This window comes from Phacochoerus africanus, chromosome 8 (genome assembly GCF_016906955.1).
Source record: "Phacochoerus africanus isolate WHEZ1 chromosome 8, ROS_Pafr_v1, whole genome shotgun sequence".
NCBI lineage: Eukaryota > Metazoa > Chordata > Mammalia > Artiodactyla > Suidae > Phacochoerus > Phacochoerus africanus.
Genome location: NC_062551.1, coordinates 105,805,354 through 105,830,434, shown reverse-complemented (window position 1 = coordinate 105,830,434; position 25,081 = coordinate 105,805,354). Strand labels below are relative to the sequence as shown.

General features: G+C 36.9%; 1 protein-coding gene across 2 annotated transcripts in view; it reads left to right on the top strand.

Moving 5' to 3' along the window:
• ROCK1 (Rho associated coiled-coil containing protein kinase 1) overlaps positions 1-25,081 on the top strand; it is a 147,982-nt gene that overhangs the window by 29,111 nt on the left and 93,790 nt on the right. For both annotated transcript variants that reach the window (XM_047793875.1, XM_047793876.1), the window contains exon 2: positions 8,516-8,597. In XM_047793875.1, the coding sequence (XP_047649831.1) occupies positions 8,516-8,597 (82 nt within the window). The remainder of the gene's footprint in view (positions 1-8,515; positions 8,598-25,081) is intronic.

The following is a 25,081-nucleotide window of genomic DNA, read 5'->3' as shown; positions in this document are numbered from 1 at the left end:
TGTAGGTCACAGACAAGGCTCGGATCTCATGTGGCTGTGGCACAGGCCAGTGACTCCAGCTCCAATTCGACCCCTAGCCTGGAAACATAAGCCACAGTGTGGCCCTGAGAACCACCCCCCCCACCGAAAAAAAAAAATAAAACAACCCAAACAACCCAATCAGAAAGTAAGCAGAAGACCTAAATAGACATTTTTCCAAAGAAGACGTACAGATAGCCAACAGGCACCTGAAAAGTTGCTCAGTATCATCACTAAGTAGTGGAGAAATGCCAGTCAAAATTACAGTGAGGCATATCACCTTATACTGGTCAGAATGGCCATCACTGGAGTTCCTGTCATGGCTCAGAGGTTAACAAGTCTGAGTAGTATCCATGAGGACTGGGGTTTGATCCCTGGCCTCACTCAGTGGGTTAAGAATCCAGTGTTGCCTGAGCTGTGGTGTAGGTCACAGCTGTGGCTCGAATTTGATGTTGCTGTGGCTGTGGTGTAGGAGGGCAGCTACAGCTCTGATTCAACCCCTAGCCTGGGAACCTCTATATACCACGGACGTGGCCCTAAAAAGACCAAAAAAAAAAAAAAAAGGCCCTCATCAAAAAGTCTACAGGTAGTAAATGCTGCTGGAGAGGGTGTGGAGAAAAAGGAACCTTCCTACACTGTTGGTGAGGATGTAAATTGGTATAGCCGCTATGGAGAACAGTATGGAGGTTCCTTAAAAAACTAAAAACAGTGTTACCAGATGATCCTTCAATCCCACTTCCAGGCATATTATCTGAAGAAGACACTAATTTAAAAAGATAACAAGCACCCCAGTATTCATAGCAGCACTATTTGCATACAGTAGCTAAGACATGGAGGCAACCTAAATGTCCATGGACAAAGATGATGTGTGGTGTGTGTGTGTGTGTACATGCACACACACATATATAATGGAATATTACTCAGCCATAAAAAGAATGAATTAATACTCTTTGCAGAAACATGAATTGACCTAGAGATTATCATACTAAGTGATTTCAGCCAAAGACAAATATCATATGATATCACTTACATGTGGAAAATTTTAAAATGATACACATGAACTCATTAACCAAACAGAAATAGAAAACAGATATATGGTTACCAAAGGGGATAGCAGTGAGGAGAGGGGAGATAAATTAGGAATTTAGGGTTAACAGATAATATATAAAATGGATAAACAACAAGGACCTACTGTATAGCACAGGGAACTGTATTCAATGTCTTATAATAAGTCTTATGTATATAAAACTGGATCACTTTGCTATCCACCTGAAACTAACACAGGATTGTAAATTAACTCTAACTTTTAAAAATGGTTAAAGAGAAAAAAAAAAAAAAAGGAATCAACTCAACTGTCATTTCCTTTATGAAGCCCCAACTGATTAAACAGTCATTTCTCTGTTTATGTAGTATCTACTTATAATACCGAAGCATCTATATTATTTATTTTTTTCTAACTACTAACCAGTAAACTGCCAGAGACAGGAAGTATTTTGTTACTACTGCTACTACTATTACTAATCCTGTTTTCCTACAGAGGAGGCAGACTTATAAATAAATAATTATAATATAACAAATATGGAAATTCCTGAAATAGGAAGCACATAGAAGATGTTTATTAACGTCTTCTCAGAGTCTTTGGGAAGGCAGCACAAAGTGACATTTGAGGCAGTCTGAATATAAGAAATATTCACAGCCCAGCTGGAAAAAGAGAGCAGGTGCAAAGGCAGTGGGGTAGAATGAGTGTGGCCTTTTTGGGAGATGACTGGTAGCACACTATGGCTCAAGTCTAGATTTACACATGTAGATAAAAGGCTAGAAAGGTGTAGTTTGAGGTTGATTGGGAAGAGCTATTGTATGTTTTACTAAGTACTTGGAATACTTAATTTTTTGTATTATAATTGTCCTGGGGAACATTGGCAGGTATATAGTAATGTCACATTGGTTAAACAAATTTTAATTGTATTTAATATCATAAATTGTTAAAAATTCCCTGAGGAAATTGTTTTCATTTTCATATCAGTACTAAATTTTGAGAAATTCCTTATCTCTTTACTAACAAGTTTACATTTTGCTTTAGTAGCAAAAATATTTTCTTTAAATGGTAATCCTCTGTCATCAAACATTTGACAGTAGTCCAAAAAAAAAAAAGTCACCCTGTTTTAGAAGCAGTTTGGTTTTCAGAGGCCCTAATTTTACTGCCATAGTTTTACTGGATTTGTTGGTGGTTTCTCAAAAAAATATGTCTTGTTTAGAGTAGTAACAATTTAGATTTTGAAAATTTTACTTGAAAATGAATGTTTTTTTATACATAGTATATTTTCCTTTGCTAGTGCCATTATATTTTCATACCTTATAGCAGATGTGTTATTACTAATGGCTCTAATCCTAAATGATATTTTACACAGGATTCTTACTTTTGTAATTCAGAACTATCCAAAGACTAAAGTTTGCATCAGTGTTTTGTTGAATAATTTTCTTCTATCTCTCCTTTGCTTAAACTCTGCTGTGAGATAACACAACCAGCGCTTTTCCCCCTCCTAATACCACTTCTTAAGAAATATGACAATGTCCACTCTTTAGAGATTTTTGTAAAATGTTATACTTGTTAATTATGCCTGTCTTTCTGCTTATGTGAAAGTACTCCTCCAGTACAACTAGCTTCTTTCAAAATACACAGCTGCAACTGGTTTACTATCATTATTCAACTGTAAGTAGCAAAGAATCTATTATAATTCTTTGACATTGATTGGCTTCTCTCATATATTTACTCCTCTGCAATTTTTTTTTTTCTTTTTTACAGCTGCAACTGTGACTTAAGGAAGTTCCCAGGCTCAGGGGCAAATCAGAGTTGCAGCTGCGGGGCTATGCCATAGCCACAGCAATGCCAGATCTGAGCCACATCTGTGACCTATGCCACAGCTTGTGGCAGTGCCGGATCCTTAACCAACTGAGTGATAGCAGGGATCAAACCCGAATCCTCACAGAAATTAGTTGGGTTTTTAACCTACTGAGCCAAAATGGAAACTCCTCCTCTGCAGTTCTTATATTGATGATAGAGCTATATGGTGGACATGTTGTAAAAGTAGAAAGTAGAGGGTAGCTTGGTTTCTTGGATAAATCTTAAAATTAAGTGAAGGAACAGTAAGGACTACATGCTTTGACTGTCATTCCGTGTGAATTGTTTTTGCACGTAGAGAAATGTTAATTTCTGTTAAGGTCCTGAATCCTGGTACTAGAATATGGACTTTAGGAAGTGAGAAGTCTTACTCTTCATTATTTTACAGACCTTCACAGTGTCGAATAACAGTCAAGATTGTTTGCCTAAGTTTATGGCTAGATATAGACATTTCCTACCTCATGTAGCTTCTCCACTGCATTAAAGTGGAAGCCTGAATTCCCTTCCCCAACCCTAGTGTCTTGACTCTCTTAGCTTCTGTTGGTATATGCCTTAGGTTATGCTAGGCGAATACCTTCTTGCCCATTTTATTTCTCTGATAAAATCATATAAGTTTTCTTATGGATGATATTGAAAATCCATATACTGTCTCCTACTCCTGTAAAATTAAAGTATATGGTGATAGGTCCAGACACCTAGTGACAGTAAAAAGTTCATGGAAGCAGCTAGTTTTCCATTAACAAATGCATGATTGAATTCCATGGTCAAGCAAAAGTTAGATGCCTTATGTAAAAAAAAAAAAAGGCAACAACACATTTTTAAAACTGCATATGGGATTGCTACACTGGGAAGGGTTGAACAATCATGACCTAATATTTACTCATAGGGTTTTATGACCACATGACTAAACATCTATTTTCCTCTTTATGTCATTTCCATCAATAGTGAGACTAACTTGTAAAACTTTCAAATGTCTGCTAGAGAAATAAAGAGTGGGAAGTGGAACTATTTAAGGGTCAGACATTTCATGTATTTTACTCATTTAACTCTCAGAAATTCATTCTGAGTTGTAGTTAGTTATCATCACCATTTTACAAAAGAGAAAACTGAGGCTCAGGAAGGTTATGTGACTTGTCCTCCCAACAGTAACATGTAAATATATATTTTTTTTCTTTAAAATGCTGTTGCTTTATTTTTTCGTGGTTGAATTCTTTTGACCCATCTGGAATTCATTTTATTATTATTATGACTCAAAAATCATTCTTCTCCTGTAGTGCTATCCAGTTATACAAACAACGTTTACCAAAGAGTGACACTTTTTGTCACCCTTGTCTTACCCCTGGCCTCAGGATTTGTTGTTTTGGGGTTTGTTTTTTGTTTGTTTGTTTGTTTGTTTGTTTTCTTTTTTTGCCATTTCCATGACATGTGGAAGTTCCCAGGCTAGGGGTCCAATCGGACTATAGCTACCAGCCTACACCACAGCTCATGGCAATGCCAGATCCCTGACCCACTGAGTAAGCCCAGGGATCAAACCCGCATCTTAATGATTAGTTGGATTTGTTTCCACTGTGCCACAACAGAAACTCCAGTTCATGCTATTTTCATTCAGTGACATTTATTGAACCCTTACAAAGTGTTTGAATTAGGATGCTTTTAGTCACAAGAAATAGAAGATTCAATGCAAATTCAGATAAGCCATAAGGAAAACTTATTACCTCAAGAAAGCACAGGAAGAATAGGCTCCAGAGAGTTTAATTCTGTGATTCAACAAACATCATCGGAGACCCAGGTTCTTTCCATCCTTTGTCTGTGTTGTCCTCATTTTGTTTGGCTTTGACACTTCCCAACTTATCTTGAGGTCACAAGGTGGCTACTGTTGTTTAAGATGTCACATACATATATAACAATTTCTTATGAGAGGGAGACTGTCTTACATGTATCTCTTTCAAGAGAGAAGAAACTTTCCCCAGAAGACTTTCTGTAGGTTTTCCTACATGTTTCTTTTCATTTGCTAGATTATTACCATGTTCCCATATTTAGGATGAACGCTGGCAGGAGTAATAGGCCTCTATGTTTGGCTTAGATTCAACTAAGCAGAAGTGACCTCTTGGAGCCAGGAAGTTCTTCCCTTCCTTGGAAACTCATAATCTTATGGAGGAGGGTGGGTAACCTGAACAAAATCAGGGTTGAATTAGGAAGGTAGAAGGGGGAAATAGTTGTGGTCAAAGAGCCAGCAGTATCTGCCACGCTATGAGTAAAACATGCTCAGTTATGGGGCTTAGCTTACTCACAGATTCTGAAGTCTAGCTATGAAGATTAAAGTGAAAAATAACTCTAATACAAGAAGTGTTTTAATAGGTAGATTAGGGAAGGTCATGCAAAAGAGTAAATAGTGGTGTACTAAAGAAAACATAGGGAGTTCCTGCTATAGCTCAGTGGTAATGAACCTGACTAGTATACATGAGGATGCAGGTTGATCTCTGGCCTCATTCAGTAGGTTAAGGATCTGGCATTGCTGAGAGCTGTGGCGTAGGTTGCAGATGCATAGCTATAGCTGTGGTGTGGGCCAGCAGCTGCAGCTCCATTTGGACCCTTTGTCTGGGAACTTCCATTTGCTGTGAGTACAGCCCTAAAAAGACACATGCACACACATAAACAAAAGAAAAGAAAAGAAAACATAGTTTTGAACCAGAACACTGGGTTTGATCCTTAACCAGTGTACTTTCTAGTTTTAATTAGAAAAATGATATGATTTTCTATTAATTTTTGAATAATACATCTTGGATTTAAATATACATGTTTATTTTTCAATCTAACTTCAATTTAAAGAAATCCAGGATTTTAAAATCATGTTTTTATCATAGTCATATTATTTCTGTAACTGTTAGACTAAGAGTTTGTGTTTTGATTGTAATACTACTTACTAACTAGCTGTGTGGCACTGGAAAAGTCGGTTACTATTTCTGATTGTTATTGGCCTTGACTTTGGTATGAGGTGATTAAACAAGGTATTTTTTGAGGTTCTTTTCTTTCTAACATTTAGTAACTTTAAAAAAACTTATTTGGAGTAAGATTGGGGCAGTTGTTTTCAGTATATTTACTGAAGAGAACATGTGAGTAAAATTTAATATACATGTCCCTCACTTTTTAATGTTTGATATAAGAAAACAATTTAAGCTGTTATAAATGTAGATGTTCTTACCCTTCTAAAACTAGAAAGGGAGTTCCTGTTGTGGCACAGTGAAAATGATTCTGACTAGGAACTATGATGTTGTGGGTTTGATCCCTGGCCTTGCTCAGTGGGTTAAGGATCCAGCTTTGCCGTGAGTTGTGGTGTAGGGTTGCAGACTCAGCTTGGATCCCGCATTGCTGTGGCTGTGTTGTATGTAGGCTGGCGGCTACAGCTTCAATTCAACCCTAGCCTGGGAACTTCCATATGCCATGGGTGCAGCCCTAAAAAGCAAAGGTAGATAGATAGATAGATAAAACAAACTAGAGTATCTTTGGAAGTCGCTATTTACTAGGAGCTCTTAAAGTATAATAATATATTGATATTATTGCAATAATACTTGTATTTCCCAGATAACTTTTATCAGAATTCAGCCTAAAAATTTTTCTTGTGTAGCTAATATTATTTGTACTGCTCTATAATCTATAATTTTTTGGAGTGATACAATGCACTGAAACTTAGTATCTAATCTAAGAAAAGTATTATTTCTTGAGTAACATAATGCCTTTACTATGGAGCATAAAAATTATTGGCTTAATGTACATTTTATGCCCACTTGTTCAAGACACTCTACAAGGTGCTATGGGCTAAAATGAGATGTTAACTCTGATTTCTGCTTTAAAGAACTTAAAATCTAGTCAAAGGTGTTTTTAAAAAAATATATTCATATTTAATTTACCTTTTCCTAGAAAATAGTGAATTCAAATATTTATTGAATTGGTTTTCAATTTAGACTAAGTAAAAGTTCTCATCTCTCTTCTGTAAAAATTAACAGAAATATTCAAATTGCTTTTGAGATTCTAAGAAATGTATCTCAAGGATAGATGAACTTGTGCGGTGGAGGAAATTTTTCTTCAGATCTGCAAAAAACCTCTGAGTTCCAAAAAGCCAGTAATAGGGTGGGTTAATCTCTTCAAGCAGTTATTAGTATTACTAGTTGTCTTCTCCATGGTCAGTTTCCACCTTACGCAGTGATGTATTTTAAAGCCTATTAAAATTTGACTGGGTCTTTTGGTTTCCTAGGGGAATATTTTAAGTATTCTAAAATAGCTGAGTTATTCACACCTTTGTTTTAACAATAAGCATAAAGCCAGTATATACTCTGGCTTTGGGTTCTTCATTCTTTTGTGAACATGACTGCACATGGTCTCCAGAAGTTTTCCTTTGCTGTTTTTGTTTTTATTCTTAGGCTGTGTTATAGCAAACTGAATTCCCCAGCTAAGTAAAATGAAGATTTGGGGGATTATCTGAATGTTCCCTTTGCTTCTACCACATGACAAGATACAATCAGAATAGATGCATTTCTGCTTCAACACTAATGGTCCACCTTGGCGTTGCCCTGCACTTCCTTAGATAATATTTAAATATCCCCTTAAAAGTAGGAGTTCTCTGGTGGCTCAGCAAGGTAAAGATCTGGCATTATCACTGCTGTGGCTCAGGTTGCTGCTGTTGTATGGGTGCATCCCCTGACCCGGGAACTTCTGCATGCCATGAGTGCAGCCAGAAGAAAAAAAAGTAAAAGTAAAAGCTCATGTTTGTCCTTTACTAATGGTTGCCCTGGAAAGTGCTTCAAAGAAAGAAAAAGACCCCTATGAAAACTGTAGATATTTATTTTTAAAAATACATTAAAATGTATCTAAATGCAGAGTTTATTTTGTACAAAACTTCACATTTTAGGAACTAATATTTAGTTACTGCCTTATAAAATATTTGTAGTAAAAAATACAGGCCATTTTTGGAGTTCCCATTGTGGCTTAGCAGGTCAAGAACCCAGTGTTGTCTCTGTGAAGATGCTGGTTCAATCCCTTGCCTCTCTCAGTGGGTTAAGGATCTGGAGTTGCTGCACATTGCTGCATGGGTTGTAGGTGCGGCTTGGATCTGGTGTTGCCATGGCTTGTGGCATAGACTGCAGCTGTAGCTCCAATTCAACCCCTGGCCTAGGAACTTTCATATGCCACAGGTGCTGCTGAAAAAAGGGAAAAAGAAAAATAGATATTTGCCGTTTTTTTTAAAAATCAGTGCCTGAAATAAATAAATGCAGTAGTTAAGGGAAAATGAAAAGTAAAAGTCCATGCCCTTATGGGGGAAAAGGCATGAGTTGAAGTCGAGTATAGCCAATTTGTGGTGATTTTGCTGCTCTTTTGCCAGGGAGAGTTAGAAGGTGAAAACTCTGTGAAATTAAAAATAAATTTTCTCTTCTCCCAATATTTGTGTAACCTTGTAGAAGGTGTTACATGAATGCAAGATGACTGAGAGGGCAAATTAAATGTTAAAGCATGTTTTATTCTTTACTTCTTTCATTCTTTACTATGAAGAAAAGTGTTCATAGTGTGAGCCAAAAAACTAACTTTGTTTGTTTATTTGTTTAGGATGGATTGGATGCTTTGGTGTATGATTTGGATTTTCCTGCCTTAAGAAAAAACAAAAATATTGACAACTTTTTAAGCAGATGTAAGTAATTTTTTCATGGAGGTTAAAAACAGACTGTATATAATGACAGATAATTCATTTTCTTCTTTTTTTCTTTCTGTCTACTCTGGTTGTTTCATCAATAATATCTACATCAAATGAGGATGAAATGGGTAAGAAACTTTCAGTCAGTTTAGTTGCTTATCAGGAAAATCTATAAAATATTTTGCAGATGTTTGGAGTTCCCGTCATGGCTCAGTGGTTAATGAACCCGACTATATCCATGAGGATGTGGGTTTGATCCCTGGCCTTGCTCAGTGGGTTAAGGATCTGGCATTGCCATGAGCTATGGTGTAGGTTGCAGACATGGCTTGGATCCCGAGTTGCTGTGGCTGTGGTGTAGGCCAGCAGCTACAGCTCCAATTCGACCCTTAGCCTGGGACCCTCCATATGCCGCTGGTGTGGCCCTAAAAAGACAAAAAAAAAAATGTTTTGCAGAGAAGGCAATGAAATGTAAATGGCTAAAATAAATATCCATTTACATTGATTTTCATTAATGTTACATTTATCTTTTATTTTTCTTTTATAAATGAATTCGCTATTATATTTTAATACCTGCAGGTAAGAATTGATTACCTATGAAAATCTCTCCTATCACTGAGATAAGAGAATTTGCTCCATGAAAGGTGGCTTATTTAATAGTTTTATAAATGTTCTTTTATAAAAACCTTTTTTTGATTTTGAAATTAGATACTATCATTTAAAATTTGATTAGAGAACTTACTGAAATAGTTTCAAACTTTTTATCTTAAAGAATTGATAGTAAGATTTTAGATTATAAAATCCTCCCCACTCCATTTTTTATCTCTGTTCCTAAACCATGCATATTGACAAGAGGTTGGTTTTAGTGTTATCTTTCAATTTTGATTATGTATGTTTTGTTAGAAAAATTTTAGTTTTCTAAATAGTCAAATCCTTTTTACTTTGTCTTTAACTTCTTTTATCATTTCTATACTTTGAAATTTTGCCTCAGAATTTTACTTATCAATTTTGTGTGTTTTGTTTCTCTCTCTCTCTTTTTTTTTTGTCTTTTTTGGCTGCGCATGGCATAAGGAGTTCCCTGGCCAGGGATCAGATCCGAGCCACAATCATGCCCCAAGCCACAGCTGTGACAATGCCAGATCCTTAACTCATTGTGCAGGGCCAGAGATCGAACCTGTGCCTCAGCACTCCCAAGATGCCACTGATCCCATTGTGCCATAGTGGGAAATCCTCAGATTTTTTTTTTCTTTTTTATAAAAATATTTATTCAGCTTTAATTTTATTTTGAAATATGCTACCAGATTCTGAATTAGAAACTTTTTAAGTATAAAAGTCTTCTTAATTTCTCACATCTTACTGAAATTGCAGAAAAATTTTATAGCTGTTTAATTTGTTTCACCTCTCTACTTAACAGTATAGCAAAATAACTAAAAAGATGGAGAAACTTGAACATTCCTTATTTGATGGAAGGCAAAAGAATAAATGCTTGTTAGTTCAAAGTAGGGGCTGTGTGATTTTATGAAATAGGGTAGCAAGAATTGGAACATATGTTTTTAAAAGTCTGTTACTCCTTTTGCTATGCAACATTGCTGCTTTCATAATATTGTTTGCTTTATATGTTATAAACATCAGTAGCCGCAGTGGAAATAAGTAAAATAAAATGAAAGCATAAAGCTAAAGTAAACTATTTGGCTGATAAACCTATGTAGTTTAGCCTAGTTTTTAGATTGGAGAAAAGTACAGAAAATAATATTAAAAACTTTAGCAAATCATATCTAGCATCAGGTAAAAATTGTGATCAAGTAGGGTTTATACTAGGATTTCAAACTTAGTTGAAGGTTCAAAAATGTTTTATTTATTTAGATAACATGCTTTTCTGTATAGAAAATCCTCATGATTCTACAGAAAGAGCTATAAGAACTAATTAAATAAGTTCAACAAGCTTGTAGGCTAGAAGGTTAATATATGAAAAGCAGTTTATTACCATATATACCACTATATAAAATTTATAATTGACATTGTATCAAATAAAGCACCACTTAGAGTAGAAACAAAAACGTGAAAAATTTAGGGATGAATTTGAGAAAATACATGGAAGAATAAACTGGAAACTAATATTACTGAGAGAAATTAAAAACATAAAAAAGTTACCCAATGTTGATGGATTGGACAATTTAATATTAAAATGTCAAGAGATCCCAAATTAATTTATCCCTAGAGTCTATGTAAACTAAAGCTTTTTTTTTTTTATATAAAATGACCATCAATTCTAAAATTCATCTGGCAATGTCAAGGGAATGGGACAGCCAAAACAATTTTGGAAAATAAGAACAAAGTTAGGACTGGCACTATTGGATTTCAAGATCAAGGCAGTATAATGAAATGAAAGAATAAATATATAGATAAGTAGAACAGAAACAGACCCATAGGTATAGTCAATTGATTTTCAACAAAATTGACAAGGTAATTCAGTACTCAAGCCTTACTTTGCAATATATATAAATCAACTTAAAATAGATCATAGAGCTAAATATGAGAGTTAAATCTGGTTACACTTCTAGAATAAAACATGGAAAATATTTGTGCTTTTGTTTAGGCCAGAATTTGTTAGATGGGACACAAATAGCACAAACCACTTTTTTTTTTTTAAAAAGATAAATTTTAATCAAATTCAAAACTTTTTCTCTTCAAATGACACTGCTAAGAAAATGAACAGGTAAGCCACTTCTTTTAGACTTCTGTTTCATACCACATACAAAATTAATTCAGAATTTAAAACTGTGGAGTTCCCTGGTGGCCTAGTAGTTAAGGACTTGACATCATCACTGCCGTGGCTCGGGTTCATTCCCTGGCCTGGGAACTTCCAAATGCCATGGGTGCAGCCAGAGAAGGAAAAGGAACAAAATAAAAAAAAAATAAAATAAAACCAACAAACCAATAATTCAAACAAAACATCAAAAGTTTTAATGCTTTGTAGAAGAGCCTTCATTTTAATGTTTTTGACTAATTTCTCCGAAGATTGTCTCATTACACTTGTAAAATCATGTATTGTACTATTGAAAAATGAATACTACATTATCTGTAATAAAATTAAAGATGCTTTTCATGTGCTTTGAATATAAAGTTAAACGTAGTTAGAAGTCTACACTTGTGGGGAAATTCTAAGGAAGAAAAATTGTGAAATAGTAAAATTTATATTTATTTTTTATATAATCTACTTCTGCATTTAAAGCAGATAAATTTGGGGATTTCCTTGGTAGCCTAGTGGTTAAGGACTTGGCCTTGTCACTGCTGTGGCTGGGGTTCGATCCCTGGCCTGGGAACTTCCATGTGCAGTGAGCATGGCCAAAAATAAAGCAGATAAGTTTCTTGAGAGGAGGATATAAATAGATATAATGATCATATACTGTGCAGTATACAATTCCATTTTCAAGATGTTCAAGTGATGAAAAAAAAGTAAGGATTCTCTTGTGGAATAGCAGGTTAAGAATCCAACATTGTCACTACATATAGTAGCTCTGGTCACTGCTGTGGGGTGGGTTCAATCCCTGGCCTGGGAACTTCCACGTGCTTCAGGAAGGCCCCGCCCCACCCCGGCCAAAAGAAAACCCAGTAAAACTACTGTTTGGTTAGTGGCATTGAATGTTTCCTTCTCCACAATTAAGTAGTAAGGTACATCTAAGAGTCTGCCTTAATGTGGGACATATCCAACCAGAAAGTATTGAATGTGTTAGGGTTTTTACATGTTTTCTTATGAAGTCTATGAATGGCTTGTGTAGTTAGGTAATTCTAGCACTTTAGTGAAAGTATCTCCGTTTCTGGAGGTCGGGGGGCCAGATTGCAGTCATAATATTTTGGGATTATTTTTTCAAACTGGATACTCAAAAGTGGTACTTTGTTGAAGGCCATAAGACCAGTAGATCATCATAGACAGTCTAAAAGCATACTTTTTTTTTACTATATGAACATTTGATGTAAGTTTAATAGAGCAGTTAGGTCATTGGTGAAAAAGTAGATTATTCAGTAATTTTTTTTGAGACAATTAGATATCCATATATGTGGAGAAAATGAATTCAGTCTCCACTTCACAACATATACCAATATAAAGTCCAAACACACCAGATGAAATTATAGGTATTATATTTATAGTCTTCAAGTACAGAATGGCTTTTTTTGTTTGTTTTTAAAGCAGAATGCCAGAGTTAGAAACTGTAAAGGAAATATTGGTAGGTTTTTCTCCATATCAAAACTTTATATATAAAGAAAAATAAATATAGAGGTTACTGACAAACATATATGATATGAGAACTTCCATATATGGGAACATATATTATGTGTTTGTCAGTAATCTTTATATTTATTACAACATGCAAAAATTCCAACATATATGATAGAATTATATTCCTAATATATGAATAGATCCTTTCAGTCAGTGAGAAAAACAATTTAAAAATGGGCAAAGCTACTGATCGTGTAGTATAAAGGAGAAAAAATTAAAATGTCCACTGAGCAATTAACAGTTGGACAAATGCATTGAGATTTCAAGAAATATGGGTTAAAATAACCACCCTCCCCCCATCTCCACAATCTGAAAGATAAAAATTAATAATATTTAGAATTTGTGAGTAATTAAGTGAGAGTGGAAATCGGTTTATTCATTTTGGAGGGCATTTGTACAGTGTATTTTATTTTATTTTATTTTTTGTCTTTTTGCTATTTCTTTGGGCCGCTCCCACGGCATATGGAGGTTCCCAGGCTAGGGGTCGAATCGGAGCTGTAGCCGCCAGCCTACGCCAGAGCCACAGCAACACGGGATCCAAGCCGCGTCTGCAACCTACACCACAGCTCACAGCAACGCCAGATCGTCAACCCACTGAGCAAGGGCAGGGATCGAACCCGCAACCTCATGGTTCCTAGTCGGATTCGTTAACCACTGCGCCACGACGGGAACTCCTGTACAGTGTATTTTAAAACTAGTAATGTTCATGAGCATAACCTAATACTTACTTAAAGAAATGTATCCTGCAAAAACTGCTCTGCAAATACACAGGAATGTTCATCATGGCAGATATAAATTGTTGTTAGAGCAAAAAGTTAGAACAACCCAAATAAAAATCAGAACATTTCTGGCAGCTGTCCACAGTGTGTTCAGTGAAAAACAAGTTGCAGAATATCTTTTTATGTCAGTAATTATGGAAAATACATTTTTTTAAGTGAATACATATATTCCTTTGAATGAATGTACCATAGTTTAAAAAGCTGTTACTGTGGTAGTGGGCACTTAGTCCCCTCCCAGTTTTTCACTGTTATAAATAAGGCTGTTACAAAAAATGTAGTTAACATTTTTTGTGTATACAACTTAATATTTGCTCTTCCTTTCTATGAAATGAACTTCGGCAATTGTGGAGTCAAAAGTTACATCCAGTTTGCATTTTGATATATGTTGCCAAAATACAGTTTTACACCAGAAGGTAAAAAATTCTGTATAAAAGTCAGAATTTTTTAATGGAGCCACAAAATTGGATATATTATGCAATATAACCTAGGATGGTATATAATCTTGTTTGAAGTTATTATAAATAAATATTACTAAATCAGGTAGATTTTCAAAAAAAAAATGTTAAACATTCTCTTTTAAAATAAATTATTTATCTTGGAATAAACTCATGGAAAAGTTGCAAAAATAGTACAGGGATTCCCGTATGCCCTTTACCCAGCTATCCCTAGTGTTAACATTTTATTATAACCATGGTACATTGACAAAACCAAGAAATTAAAATTGGTATATTACTATTTACTACAAACTTTACTTAGATAACAATTTTTCCACTAATCTCCTTTTTGGGGGGTTCCAGAATCCAATCTAGAATATCACATTGTATTTAGTTGTCATGTCTTCTTAGTCTCCTCCAATTTGTGAGCATTCTCAGTTTTTTTGACCTCGACAGTTTTGAAGGTTATTTGTCAGGTATTTAGGAGAACTTTCCACAGTTTGGTTTTGTCTGGTGTTTTCTCATAATTAGATTGCAATTATGAGTTTGGGGAATGAGTACCACAGAGATGAAATACGCTTCTCATTACATTATATCTGGGAAATGTGATATCATCATGATTTATTAATGATAATATTAACCTTTATCACTTGTTTTAAGATAGTGTCTGCCAGGCTTCTCTCTTGGAAAGTTACTGTTCTTCCTTTCTGTTCCTTTTTCTTTGGAATCTGGTCACGAGTCCAGTCCATACTTAAGGGGCATCAGTAAGCTATCCCAGACTCAGAAGAGAGTCTTTGACAGAGCAAATGCTTTGAATTTTTGTAAAGTCTCATTTGTCATTTACTTTTGTTGTGGATTCTGCTTTTTGTGTTGTATGTAAATATCATTGCCAAATCCAAGATTGGTGTTTTTTTTTTTTTTTTTTCTTTTTAGGGCCACTTTTGTGTCATATGGAGGTTCCCAGGCTAGGGATCTAATCAGAGCTGCATCTGCCAGCCTATGCCACAACCACAGCAACACGGGATCAGAGCCGCATCTGCGACCTACACCACAGCTCACAGCAACGCTGGATCCTTAACCCACTGAGCAAGATCAGGGACTGAACCCATAACCTCATGGTTCCTAGTCGGATTCGTTAACCACTGCGCCACGACGGGAACTCCATATATTGAATTTCTTTAGGCAAAGAGTAGCAGTATATTGGACAGATAGTGTATTTTGCATAGCTTTTATTACCATGCTTTATCTATTCTGTCATTTTTAAAAACATTTTTTAAACATCTGAAAGTGTTTTAGAATCTATAGTGGTACATAAGATGATGCATTTTATAATCGAGGCTCTTAAGTGGCAAAATATATTGTTTTCTCTTTAGAAGCCAACAGAGTTATTATAGAAAACTTGAAATGTATGGAAAATGTGAGGAATAATCTAATCTATAATTCCACCATACTTAAAGATGACTTTTATTATTTTGGTATATTTTCTCTTGGCCTTTTTCTGTCCATATATACCAGTGTTTATTTGTGTTTTTAGAAAACTGAGTTCATATACCACATGCAGTTTAAACTGTTTCTTTGCTCAACATCGTATGTTGAACATCATTCTATGTAATTATTCTTCAACAACACAATTTAAATGTTTTCTAATACTCCCATTGTATGTATACGTATTCCTAGAAGTAGAATTTATTGGGTATAAAGTGTGACTTTTTTTTTTTAAAGACCCTTAAGAAAAACCATCCGTTTGCTCTTTAGAAAGTTAGATTGAAGAGTCTGTATGTGACTGAATTTTTTTTGTCTTTTCTGGGGCCACACCTACAGCATATGGAGGTTCCCAGGCTAGGGGTCGAATTGGAGCTGTAGCCGCTGGCCTACACCAGAGCCACAGCAACTTGGGATCCGAGCTGCGTCTGCAACCTACACCACAGCTCACGGCAATGCCAGATCGTTAACCCACTGAGCAAGGCCACAGATCAAACCCGCAACCTCATGGTTCCTAGTCGGATTCATTAACCATTGTGCCATGACAGGAACTCTGTGACTGAAATATTTTTAAATTTTTTGTAACTCTGGAACTAAATTAACAGCCTTTCTGTACTGCCTCTTTTTCTAACTTGTGATTGTTCAGAGGTGATTAGCTAGATAGTGGCCAGTCAAGACTTATGGTGTTTATTTGTGATTCAGTTGGCCCATTTCATTCCTTACTAACTAGGCTGTGTGGTATTATCTCACTTCACTGATTTTTAGCTTTCTGTCAGTATCGCCTGGCTCAACACAGTTGACAATCAGAAATTGTTAAAAGGATCTGATGGTTACACAATTGTGCTTATTGATCTTAGAGTAATAAAAGCTTACCACATTTATAATTTTGCAAGTATTACTTTGCTTTAAATTCTATAAATAATAAAGAGGTTAATAATTTATTATGGGGGAAAATGGAACACTGTAAGAAGGATCAGAAGTTCTGAGCACTTTGCAGTTTTAGGTAGGGTGACTTGGATAGGGCTCACCAAAAAAGTGTCATTTGAGTAAAGAGTTGAAGAAGTTGAGAGAGAGAGCCATGTGGATGTTTGACGAAAGAAAATGGCATACAGAGGAACAGCCAGTGCAAAATAAGAGTGGAGTGTACCTGCAAGTTTGAATAGTAGCAAGGAAACCATTGCAGCTGGAGAGAGTTAATAAGCAGGGTTGAGAGTAGTAGGATGATGTCAGAGAAGGAAGGAAATAGGGAGAGTGGGTCATGTAGAGTCTTGTAAGCCATTGTAAGATCTTTGACTTTTGCTCTGGGTAAGATGGCAAGACTTTAGAGAGTTTTGAGCAGAGAAGTGACATGACCTGACTTGTGTTTTAAGAATATCACACTGTGTTAAGAATATACTATTGCAAGGCAAGGATAGACACCAGGAAATCGGTTAAGAAGTGATTGCAGTAATCCAAAGAGAATATGAGGGTGGCTTGGTCCAGCATGGTAACAGTGTAGGGAGTGAGAAGTTATCAGGTTCCAGATATATTTTAAAGGTAGAGCCAGCATGTTTTCCTAAAAGATAGGATGTGGAGTGTAAGAAAATGCCTCTAGGTTTTTTCCCCCAAGCAAAATTGACCCATCAGCTGAAATGTTGAAATCATAGGTGGAGGCTTTGGGTGAAACACCTCTTCAGTTTCAGACACATTAAATTGGAGATGTCTGTTAACCAAGTGGATGTATTGTGTAAGCAATTAAATATATAAATCTGAAGTTTAAGACAGAGGTCTGACCTAGAGATAAAAATTTAGGAGTTGTTGACATGTCAGTGCTTTTTAAGCCCACCAAATAAATGTGTGCAGATAAAGAAGAAACACCATGCAAGCCTGAGCCTTTAGAAGCTTCAGTGTTAAGAAATCTCAGAGAAGAGGAAGAACCAGCAAAGGCAACTGAGAAGTAATAATCGACATTAAAAAAAAATTGTTAGTATTGTTGTAGGCATGTGGTATCCTGGAAGTAAAGAAAGTACAGCAGGAGAGAGTGATCAAACTGTTAAAAGCTACAGGTGAGGACTGGGAATTGGTTGTTGGGTTTAGCAACATGGTGGTCACCTGTGACTTTGACAGGCAGTTTGGAAAGAAAGGTAATGGGCAAAGACCACCTGGAATGGATTTATGAGCAGATATGAAGATTTAGAGGTAGAGTATAGACAGCTTTTTGAGGAATTCTGTTATAGAGGGGTTGGTAATGGGGCTTGTGAGAACTGGCATCAAAAGAATTGTTTTTTTGTTAAAGGTAGAAATGAAAATAGCATGATACAGTCCATTTAGGAAGGGAAAAGTTTAATGATATAGGAGAAAGAGGAGAGAATTGCTGGAGCAGTGTCCTTGATCTGGTGAGAAAGGGCTACATCATTGATGGAGAGATTGGTGTAAGATAGCAGTCTTCTCCTACTGTTAAAAAGTCAAGAGACCAAATATATAAGTGCACATGCTTGTGGTTGAATGTGAATGTGTAAATATAAATACATCTATTTAGTGGTAAGTCTATGGCAGTGTTCTTCTAATTGTTTCAGGGTAATAGCCAACAAGTTTCATTAAGTATGAATGAGGATCAGTGGGAGAGCTGTAGAAGGTTTGAGAAGAGAGAAGAAAATGTGAAATATGGTCTCTAGTAGAGTGGGAGAGTGAATAGACTAAGGAAATATATTATTGCCAACAGAATTAATGGCAAGCTTTATGTTTGCAATGATGAATTTATTTATTTATTTTGGCTTTTTTGCTATTTCTTTGGGCTGCTCCCGAGGCATATGGAGGTTCCCAGGCTAGGGGTCCAATCAGAGCTATAGTCACCAGCTTACACCAGAGCCACAGCAACGCAGGATCCGAGCCGCGTCTGCAACCTACACCACAGCTCATGGCAACGCCGGATCATTAACCCACTGAGCAAGGCCAGGGACCGAACCTGCAACCTCATGGTTCCTAGTCGTATTCGTTAACCACTGCGCCACGACGGGAACTCCTGCAATTACAAATTTAAAGTGGGGTCAATCACTAGATTTTATGTGTTTATCCAGACATATTCAACTGCATGGGTGCTGACATAGAGTTAGATTTAACTAGAATTACGATTTTGCCAAACTAAGTATAATGAAGCAGAAAAGAGCCAAGGCATTGAAGGTATATGCAGATGAGTGATGGTAATAATTGATCATGTAATTTAAGCTGGGTAGATAAGAAAAAGAAGCTTTCGGTGCGGTGAGGTACCGAGCGACATAGAAAAACTGAGGGAGGAGTTCCCGTCGTGGCGCAGTGGTTAACGAATCCGACTAGGAACCATGAGGTTGCGGGTTCGATCCCTGGCCTTGCTCAGTGGTTTAACGATCCGGCGTTGCCGTGAGCTGTGGTGTAGGTTGCAGACGAGGCTCGGATCCCGCGTTGCTGTGGCTCTGGTGTAGGCCAGTGGCTACAGCTCCGATTGGACCCCTAGCCTGGGAACCTCCATATGCCGTGGGAGCGGCCCAAGAAACAGCAAAAAGACAAAAATAAAAATAAAATATAAAAAAAAAAAACTGAGGGAGTGCTTAGACAGTATAGGATTTCAAATTGAAGTTATGGGAGGATTATAATTACTGATAATGGCAAGGTCTAATATGTGGCCCTGGAAACAGTGGCTAAGATAAGGTGGAGGAGAAGATCATTTAAAGAGTCCAGGTTATTAGAAGTATCATTTATAGATATATTAACATCCTTAGAATTAAAAAGAAAAATATTGGGGAGTTCCCATTGTGGCTCAGTGGTAACAAACCCGACTGGTATCCATGAGAATGCAGGTTCAATCCCTGGCCTCACTCAGTGGGTTAAGGATCTGGCATTGCCGTGAGCTGGGGGGTAGGTCACAGGCATAGCTTATATCAGCATTGCTGTGGCTGTGGTGTAGGCCAGCAGCTGTAGCTCCAATTCGACCCCTAGTCTGGGAACTTCCATATGCTATGGATGGGGCCCTAAAAAGCAAAAAAAAATTTAATTTGAAAAAGAAAAATATTGGAAAGTCAGTAAACCGGGAACTAAAATTGTCTAACAATGGGATGTTAGGACCTGAGGATTATAGCAACAATGAGGAGTAATAGCAGATAAAATCTAATAAACATGAAACTCAAAGCTGGTAGATTTCATGTGGGTGTATAGAGATGGCAGTGGAGTTCACCTGTCCCACTTTCAGGGTCGGGTATAAAGCATGTTGGGGGAGGGTGTGTAAAGGGGACTACTGTTGTGCTGTAGGGGAAGTAGGGTCTTCAGAGGGAAACTGAGTTACCATTAGTGCAGGGTTGGCACACTAGAGCCCACAGGCCAGATCTGGCCTACCACCTTTTTTTTTTTTGCCATTTCTTGGGCTGCTCCCACGGCATATGGAGGTTCCCAGGTTAGGGGTTGAATCGGAGCTGTAGCCGCCAGCCTACACCAGAGCCACAGCAACTCAGGATCTGAGCCGAGTCTGCAACCTACACCACAGCTCACGGCAACTTCAGATCCTTAACCCACTGAGCAAGGGCAGGGATCGAACCTGCAACCTCATGGTTCTTAGTTGGATTCGTTAACCACTGCGCCACGATGGGAACTCCTCTACCACCTCTTTTTAGATGGCTTATGAGCTATGAATGGCTTTTATATTTTGAAATAATTTATAAAAAGTCAGAAGAAGAATATTTCATGACTTGGAAATTATATGAAATTCTGATCTCAGCGGTGTTCATAAATATTTATTGGGACATAGCTAACTCATTCTTTTATGTACTGTCTCACCATTTTTGTGCTTACAACGCAAGTTGGGGAGTTGAGTAGCTGTGATAGAATCATACATGGCATTGTCATTGCTTCACCTTGCTGCTCAGCATACTGTGAATCACAGTGACGTAATTACAACTCAGTAGTGTTCCACGTGTATCACCATACCACAGTATTTTATTTATTTTCCATTGCCAGTGCATGCCCATGATATCAGAAGAAAAGTGAACTTCGAATGTTATTATTTTTTTTTGGTCTTTTGTCTTTTTTGTTGTTGTTGTTGTTGCTATTTCTTGGGCCGCTCCCGCGGCATATGGAGGTTCCCAGGCTAGGGGTCGAATCAGAGCTGTAGCCACCGGCCTACGCCAGAGCCACAGCAACGCGGGATCTGAGCCGCGTCTGCAGCCTACACCACAGCTCACGGCAATGCCGGATCGTCAACCCACTGAGCAAGGCCAGGGACCGAACCCGCAACCTCATGGTTCCTAGTCGGATTTGTTAACCACTGCGCCACGACGGGAACTCCCGAATGTTATTTTGAGACACAATGAAGTATGGATTAGTTCATCAAGTTAGATGACAGAAGCATTGTGTTCATTATTCAGTGTCACTATTGCTGTGCTAAAAGAATACAGTATGCATTGACATTACCAGAATAAGCACTCACCATGATAATCCCAACTCACAGGAAAGCAACAGTCAAAGAAACCAGAAAACTTAAAATGGAGCATCTCATTACAGCAGAATTTTCTTTACAAAAATAAAAAAGGGGAGTTCCCGTCGTGGCGCAGTGGTTAACGAATCCAACTAGGAACCATGAGGTTGCGGGTTCGGTCCCTGCCCTTGCTCAGTGGGTTAACGATCCGGCGTTGCCGTGAGCTGTGGTGTAGGTTGCAGACGCGGCTCAGATCCCGCGTTGCTGTGGCTCTGGCGTAGGCTGGCGGCTACAGCTCCGATTGGACCCCTAGCCTGGGAACCTCCATATGCCGCGGGAGCGGCCCAAAGAAATAGCAAAAAAAGACAACAACAACAACAAAAAAAAAAGGAAAATGAGGCTGTGGGCTTATGTAAATTTACAAGTAGCATATTTGTTAGCCAGGCAGGGAAAGGGCTTCACTGATGGTGAATTTTGTGCCAGCAAAACAAATGCATTTAGAGAGAAAAGCTTGCTTGAGACTATTAGCTTTTTGGCTAGAACAGGTGCTCAAAGAATTGAGGACATTGGGAGCAACAACAAAAGCCAATTAAAAAAAACAAGACAGTTTTGAGTGATTTTCCTTGACTCTTGTTTATTTGAGGAGTCGATGCTGAGTTCAAAATAATTGAAGAATTAGCTTCTGTGGGTAGTGTGCATGGAACGAATAAGGCAAGAATATTTTTTAAGAAATTGAGGAAACACTAGGTACTGCTTGAAGTGGAGTCTGCTAAGATGTGTTAAAAGTGATGGTAGTTAAAATTACATATGTTGTAAAAAATGGCTTAGTTGAACAAAGCTTGTGAAAACACAGGTGTTTTAATAATGTAAGTTATTCATTTTATTACACATTAGCAACTACTTCTTGGAAAGTATATGAATCTGTTGTGCATTATTGATCCATAGTATTAGTTGGTAAACATCATGCATTATCATGGACTTAGCTATTATCAGTTCTGTAAATTTTCGACAAATTGAAGCTGAACATCCCTTTTTATCTTTGCATACACGTTACTGACATAACAGTGGTAACGTTTCATTTTGATTTTTTTTTTTTTGATGGACTAAAATGTATGTGTTGACTCACCCCCGCCCCCAGTCCACCTGTTGAAGCCCTAACACACTAATGTGACTGTATTTGGAGGTAGGGCCAAGCAAGAGTCAGTTAAGGTTAAATGAAGTCAAAAAGGTGGGATTCTGATGACATGGGATTAGTGATGGGAGTAGTGTCCTTACCTGTGCAGCACATAAGAGGTCCTGTGAGCACATAGAGAGATGCTGGCTGCCAAGAAACAGGAAGACCTCAACAGAAACCAAACATGCTGGCCCCTGATCTTGGACTTTGAACCTCTAGAACCATGAGAAAATGAATGTCTTTTTAAGCCACCCAACTTATGGTATTTTGCATGGCAAGATGAGCTGACTGAGACAAGGACCAGGATGAAAATTTTTTGGAATGAGAACCACTCTCAACTATCATTGAATTATCATTGCACAGTAACTTTGGAAATTAGTTTTTGTTCCAGACTTAATAATGTTTCTTAATGTATTCAACCTAAAAAAAATTACAAGATGACAGTACTTTTATGCAAAAATTAAATCTAATAAATTCATTTTAACAACTAATGTTTGAATCATAAGTAATGTTGAGCTGCTTTGTAACTTCCTGTACTGTCAGAAATTAAAACAAGAAGTAAGATCTCCCTTTCCGTACAAATTGGCAGCAGAGATATTTTCTGAACTCAGACTACAAACTTTACAGCCTAGGTATGGCTCTAAACATGGTGTAACTAGGGCCAGTGATCCTTTCTCAACCACATTGGCTATTATATAATACATTATCCTGGTTCAGGACTGTCTTATCATCTGAGTATTACGATACTCTTAACATTCTACCCCCCTCTAGTCTTGGCTTATTGAATTTGTCTCTTACATACTCCTAAGGGTAGTTTAGCTGAAATGTAAATTTGACTATGTTGTTTACATACCTTATTTCTTTTCATGGCTTCCAATGCATAGTAGTGGTTTTCCAGTTGTTCTTTCCAGTTCCCAACAGATAGAGCAGGATCAAGGCCTGCATTAAGGAAGCTTATGAGGTAGATGAGGCTCTAGCCTTCTCTGACGCCTCCTACAACCACAGCCCTCTTGAAGTAGAGCACTTTTCTTTTATCTATTTGCATATTTTCATATTGCTTTTAAAGTTTCATGTGAAAAACATTTTTGATGATTAAATAATTTTACAACTACTGGCCTACAGGTAAAGTTCAAGTTCCTTAATTAGTTGGGGCTCTCCAGTCTCTCCTTCCAGTCCTTCCCACAAACCTGATCACTCCAGCAGTACAGTTCTGCTGTGCCTTTGCTTATTTTTTCCCATCTGCCTGTTATATTCTCTTTTCTTCTCCCCAGCTAACTAACTGCTACTCTTCATTTTAGACTTGTTTCAGGTAATGTCACCCCTAGTAGAAAGCCTTTTCTAGCCACCTCCCTCCCAGGCAGTCTTGATTTGGTGTCATTCTTGATATTTCACAAACTCTGTGCTTGTGCTTATTTTCCTTATTGCATTTTTTGGTATTATTCTTTGTTTCTTTCTTTTTTTTTTTTTTTTGAAATCCGTAAGAGAAGGAGCTGTGTTTTAAAGTTATGTTTATATATCTACAGTGATTACTATAGAGCATGTATGGTTGACATAAATGTTTGTGCAGTAAATTAATTGATTATTGTTTATATCTTACTAGTGCATCTTGTAATAGGTAACCTCAAATTAAATGCACTTATGTTATCCCTTTGTGAAAATTTGCTCTCTGTTGCGTGTGTTTTTGGGTCATAATATATACAAACACATTTATGAGTCATAATGTATACAAACACAGGTTTAAATGTGCATTTTAAAAGAAAGACCATATTATATGCAAGTTTTATTATAAACTAGAACCTAAGTTTAATAGCTGCTCTGTATTTTGTACAGCTCTGAAATGTGAAGCTTTTCCATGTAATCTCATGCCAATGTTGACCCATGTGGTTTAAAATAGCCCTATTTTAATCTCTGACCAAATTTGGAATTAGAATATCTATCCAGTGGGGATTTGTAAATTATTGTAGTTTGTAGTGTGATAGGTTTGTATAAATAATTGCAATGATTCCCACTGTGTGTTTTAAGTTAAAATATACTCAAATAGACAATGTAATAAGTATGATTTTTTATCGTTTGATATTTTAAGTTATATCTTTTTAAAAGGATCATCAAAACTGATTTGATAAAAAGTACTTTATTTCTCCTGATGTATAGCACAGGGAACTACATTTAGTCACTTGTAATGGAACATGATGGAGGATAATATGAGAAAAAGAATGTGTGTGATTGTGCATGTGTGTGTATGACTGAGTCACTTTGCTCTGCAGCAGAAATTGACGTAAAGTTGTAAAGCAACTATAATAGAAAAAATAATCTTTTAAAAAATACTTTATTTCATCAGTCTAAAATATCTACCTGTGACCCCTCAATTCAAATTAGATGTATACTTAAATACCAGGAACTAATTAACTAATTATCCTCACTGTGTTGGTGGTATAATACTTGTTGTGTTTTTGTTTTTTTGTCTTTTTTATCTGTTTTAGGTCCACACCCGCTGCATATGGAGGTTCCCAGGCTAGGGGTAGAATCGGAGCTGTAGCTCTTGGCCTACACCACAGCCACAGCAATGCCAGATCCAAGCTGAGTCTACGCTCCACACCACAGCTCACGGCAATGCCGGGTCCTTAACCCACTGAGCGAGGCCACAGATCGATCGCACAACCCCATGGTTCCTAGTTGGATTCGTCTTCGCTGCGCCATGATGGGAACTCCATACTTGTTTTTAAGACATTCTAGTAAGTCAGATTTTAACAAAACTCTTTTAATAGCTAGAGTGAAGTCATTCCAGAATTTATTTAAAACAATTCTTAGCGCACTGAACATTTCTCTATTTTACAACTTTATATTTTACATATATCAAATAATTCCTGGTGAACATTTTTGTTTTTTATTGCTTCTCAAGAACTTGAATGTAAAATAA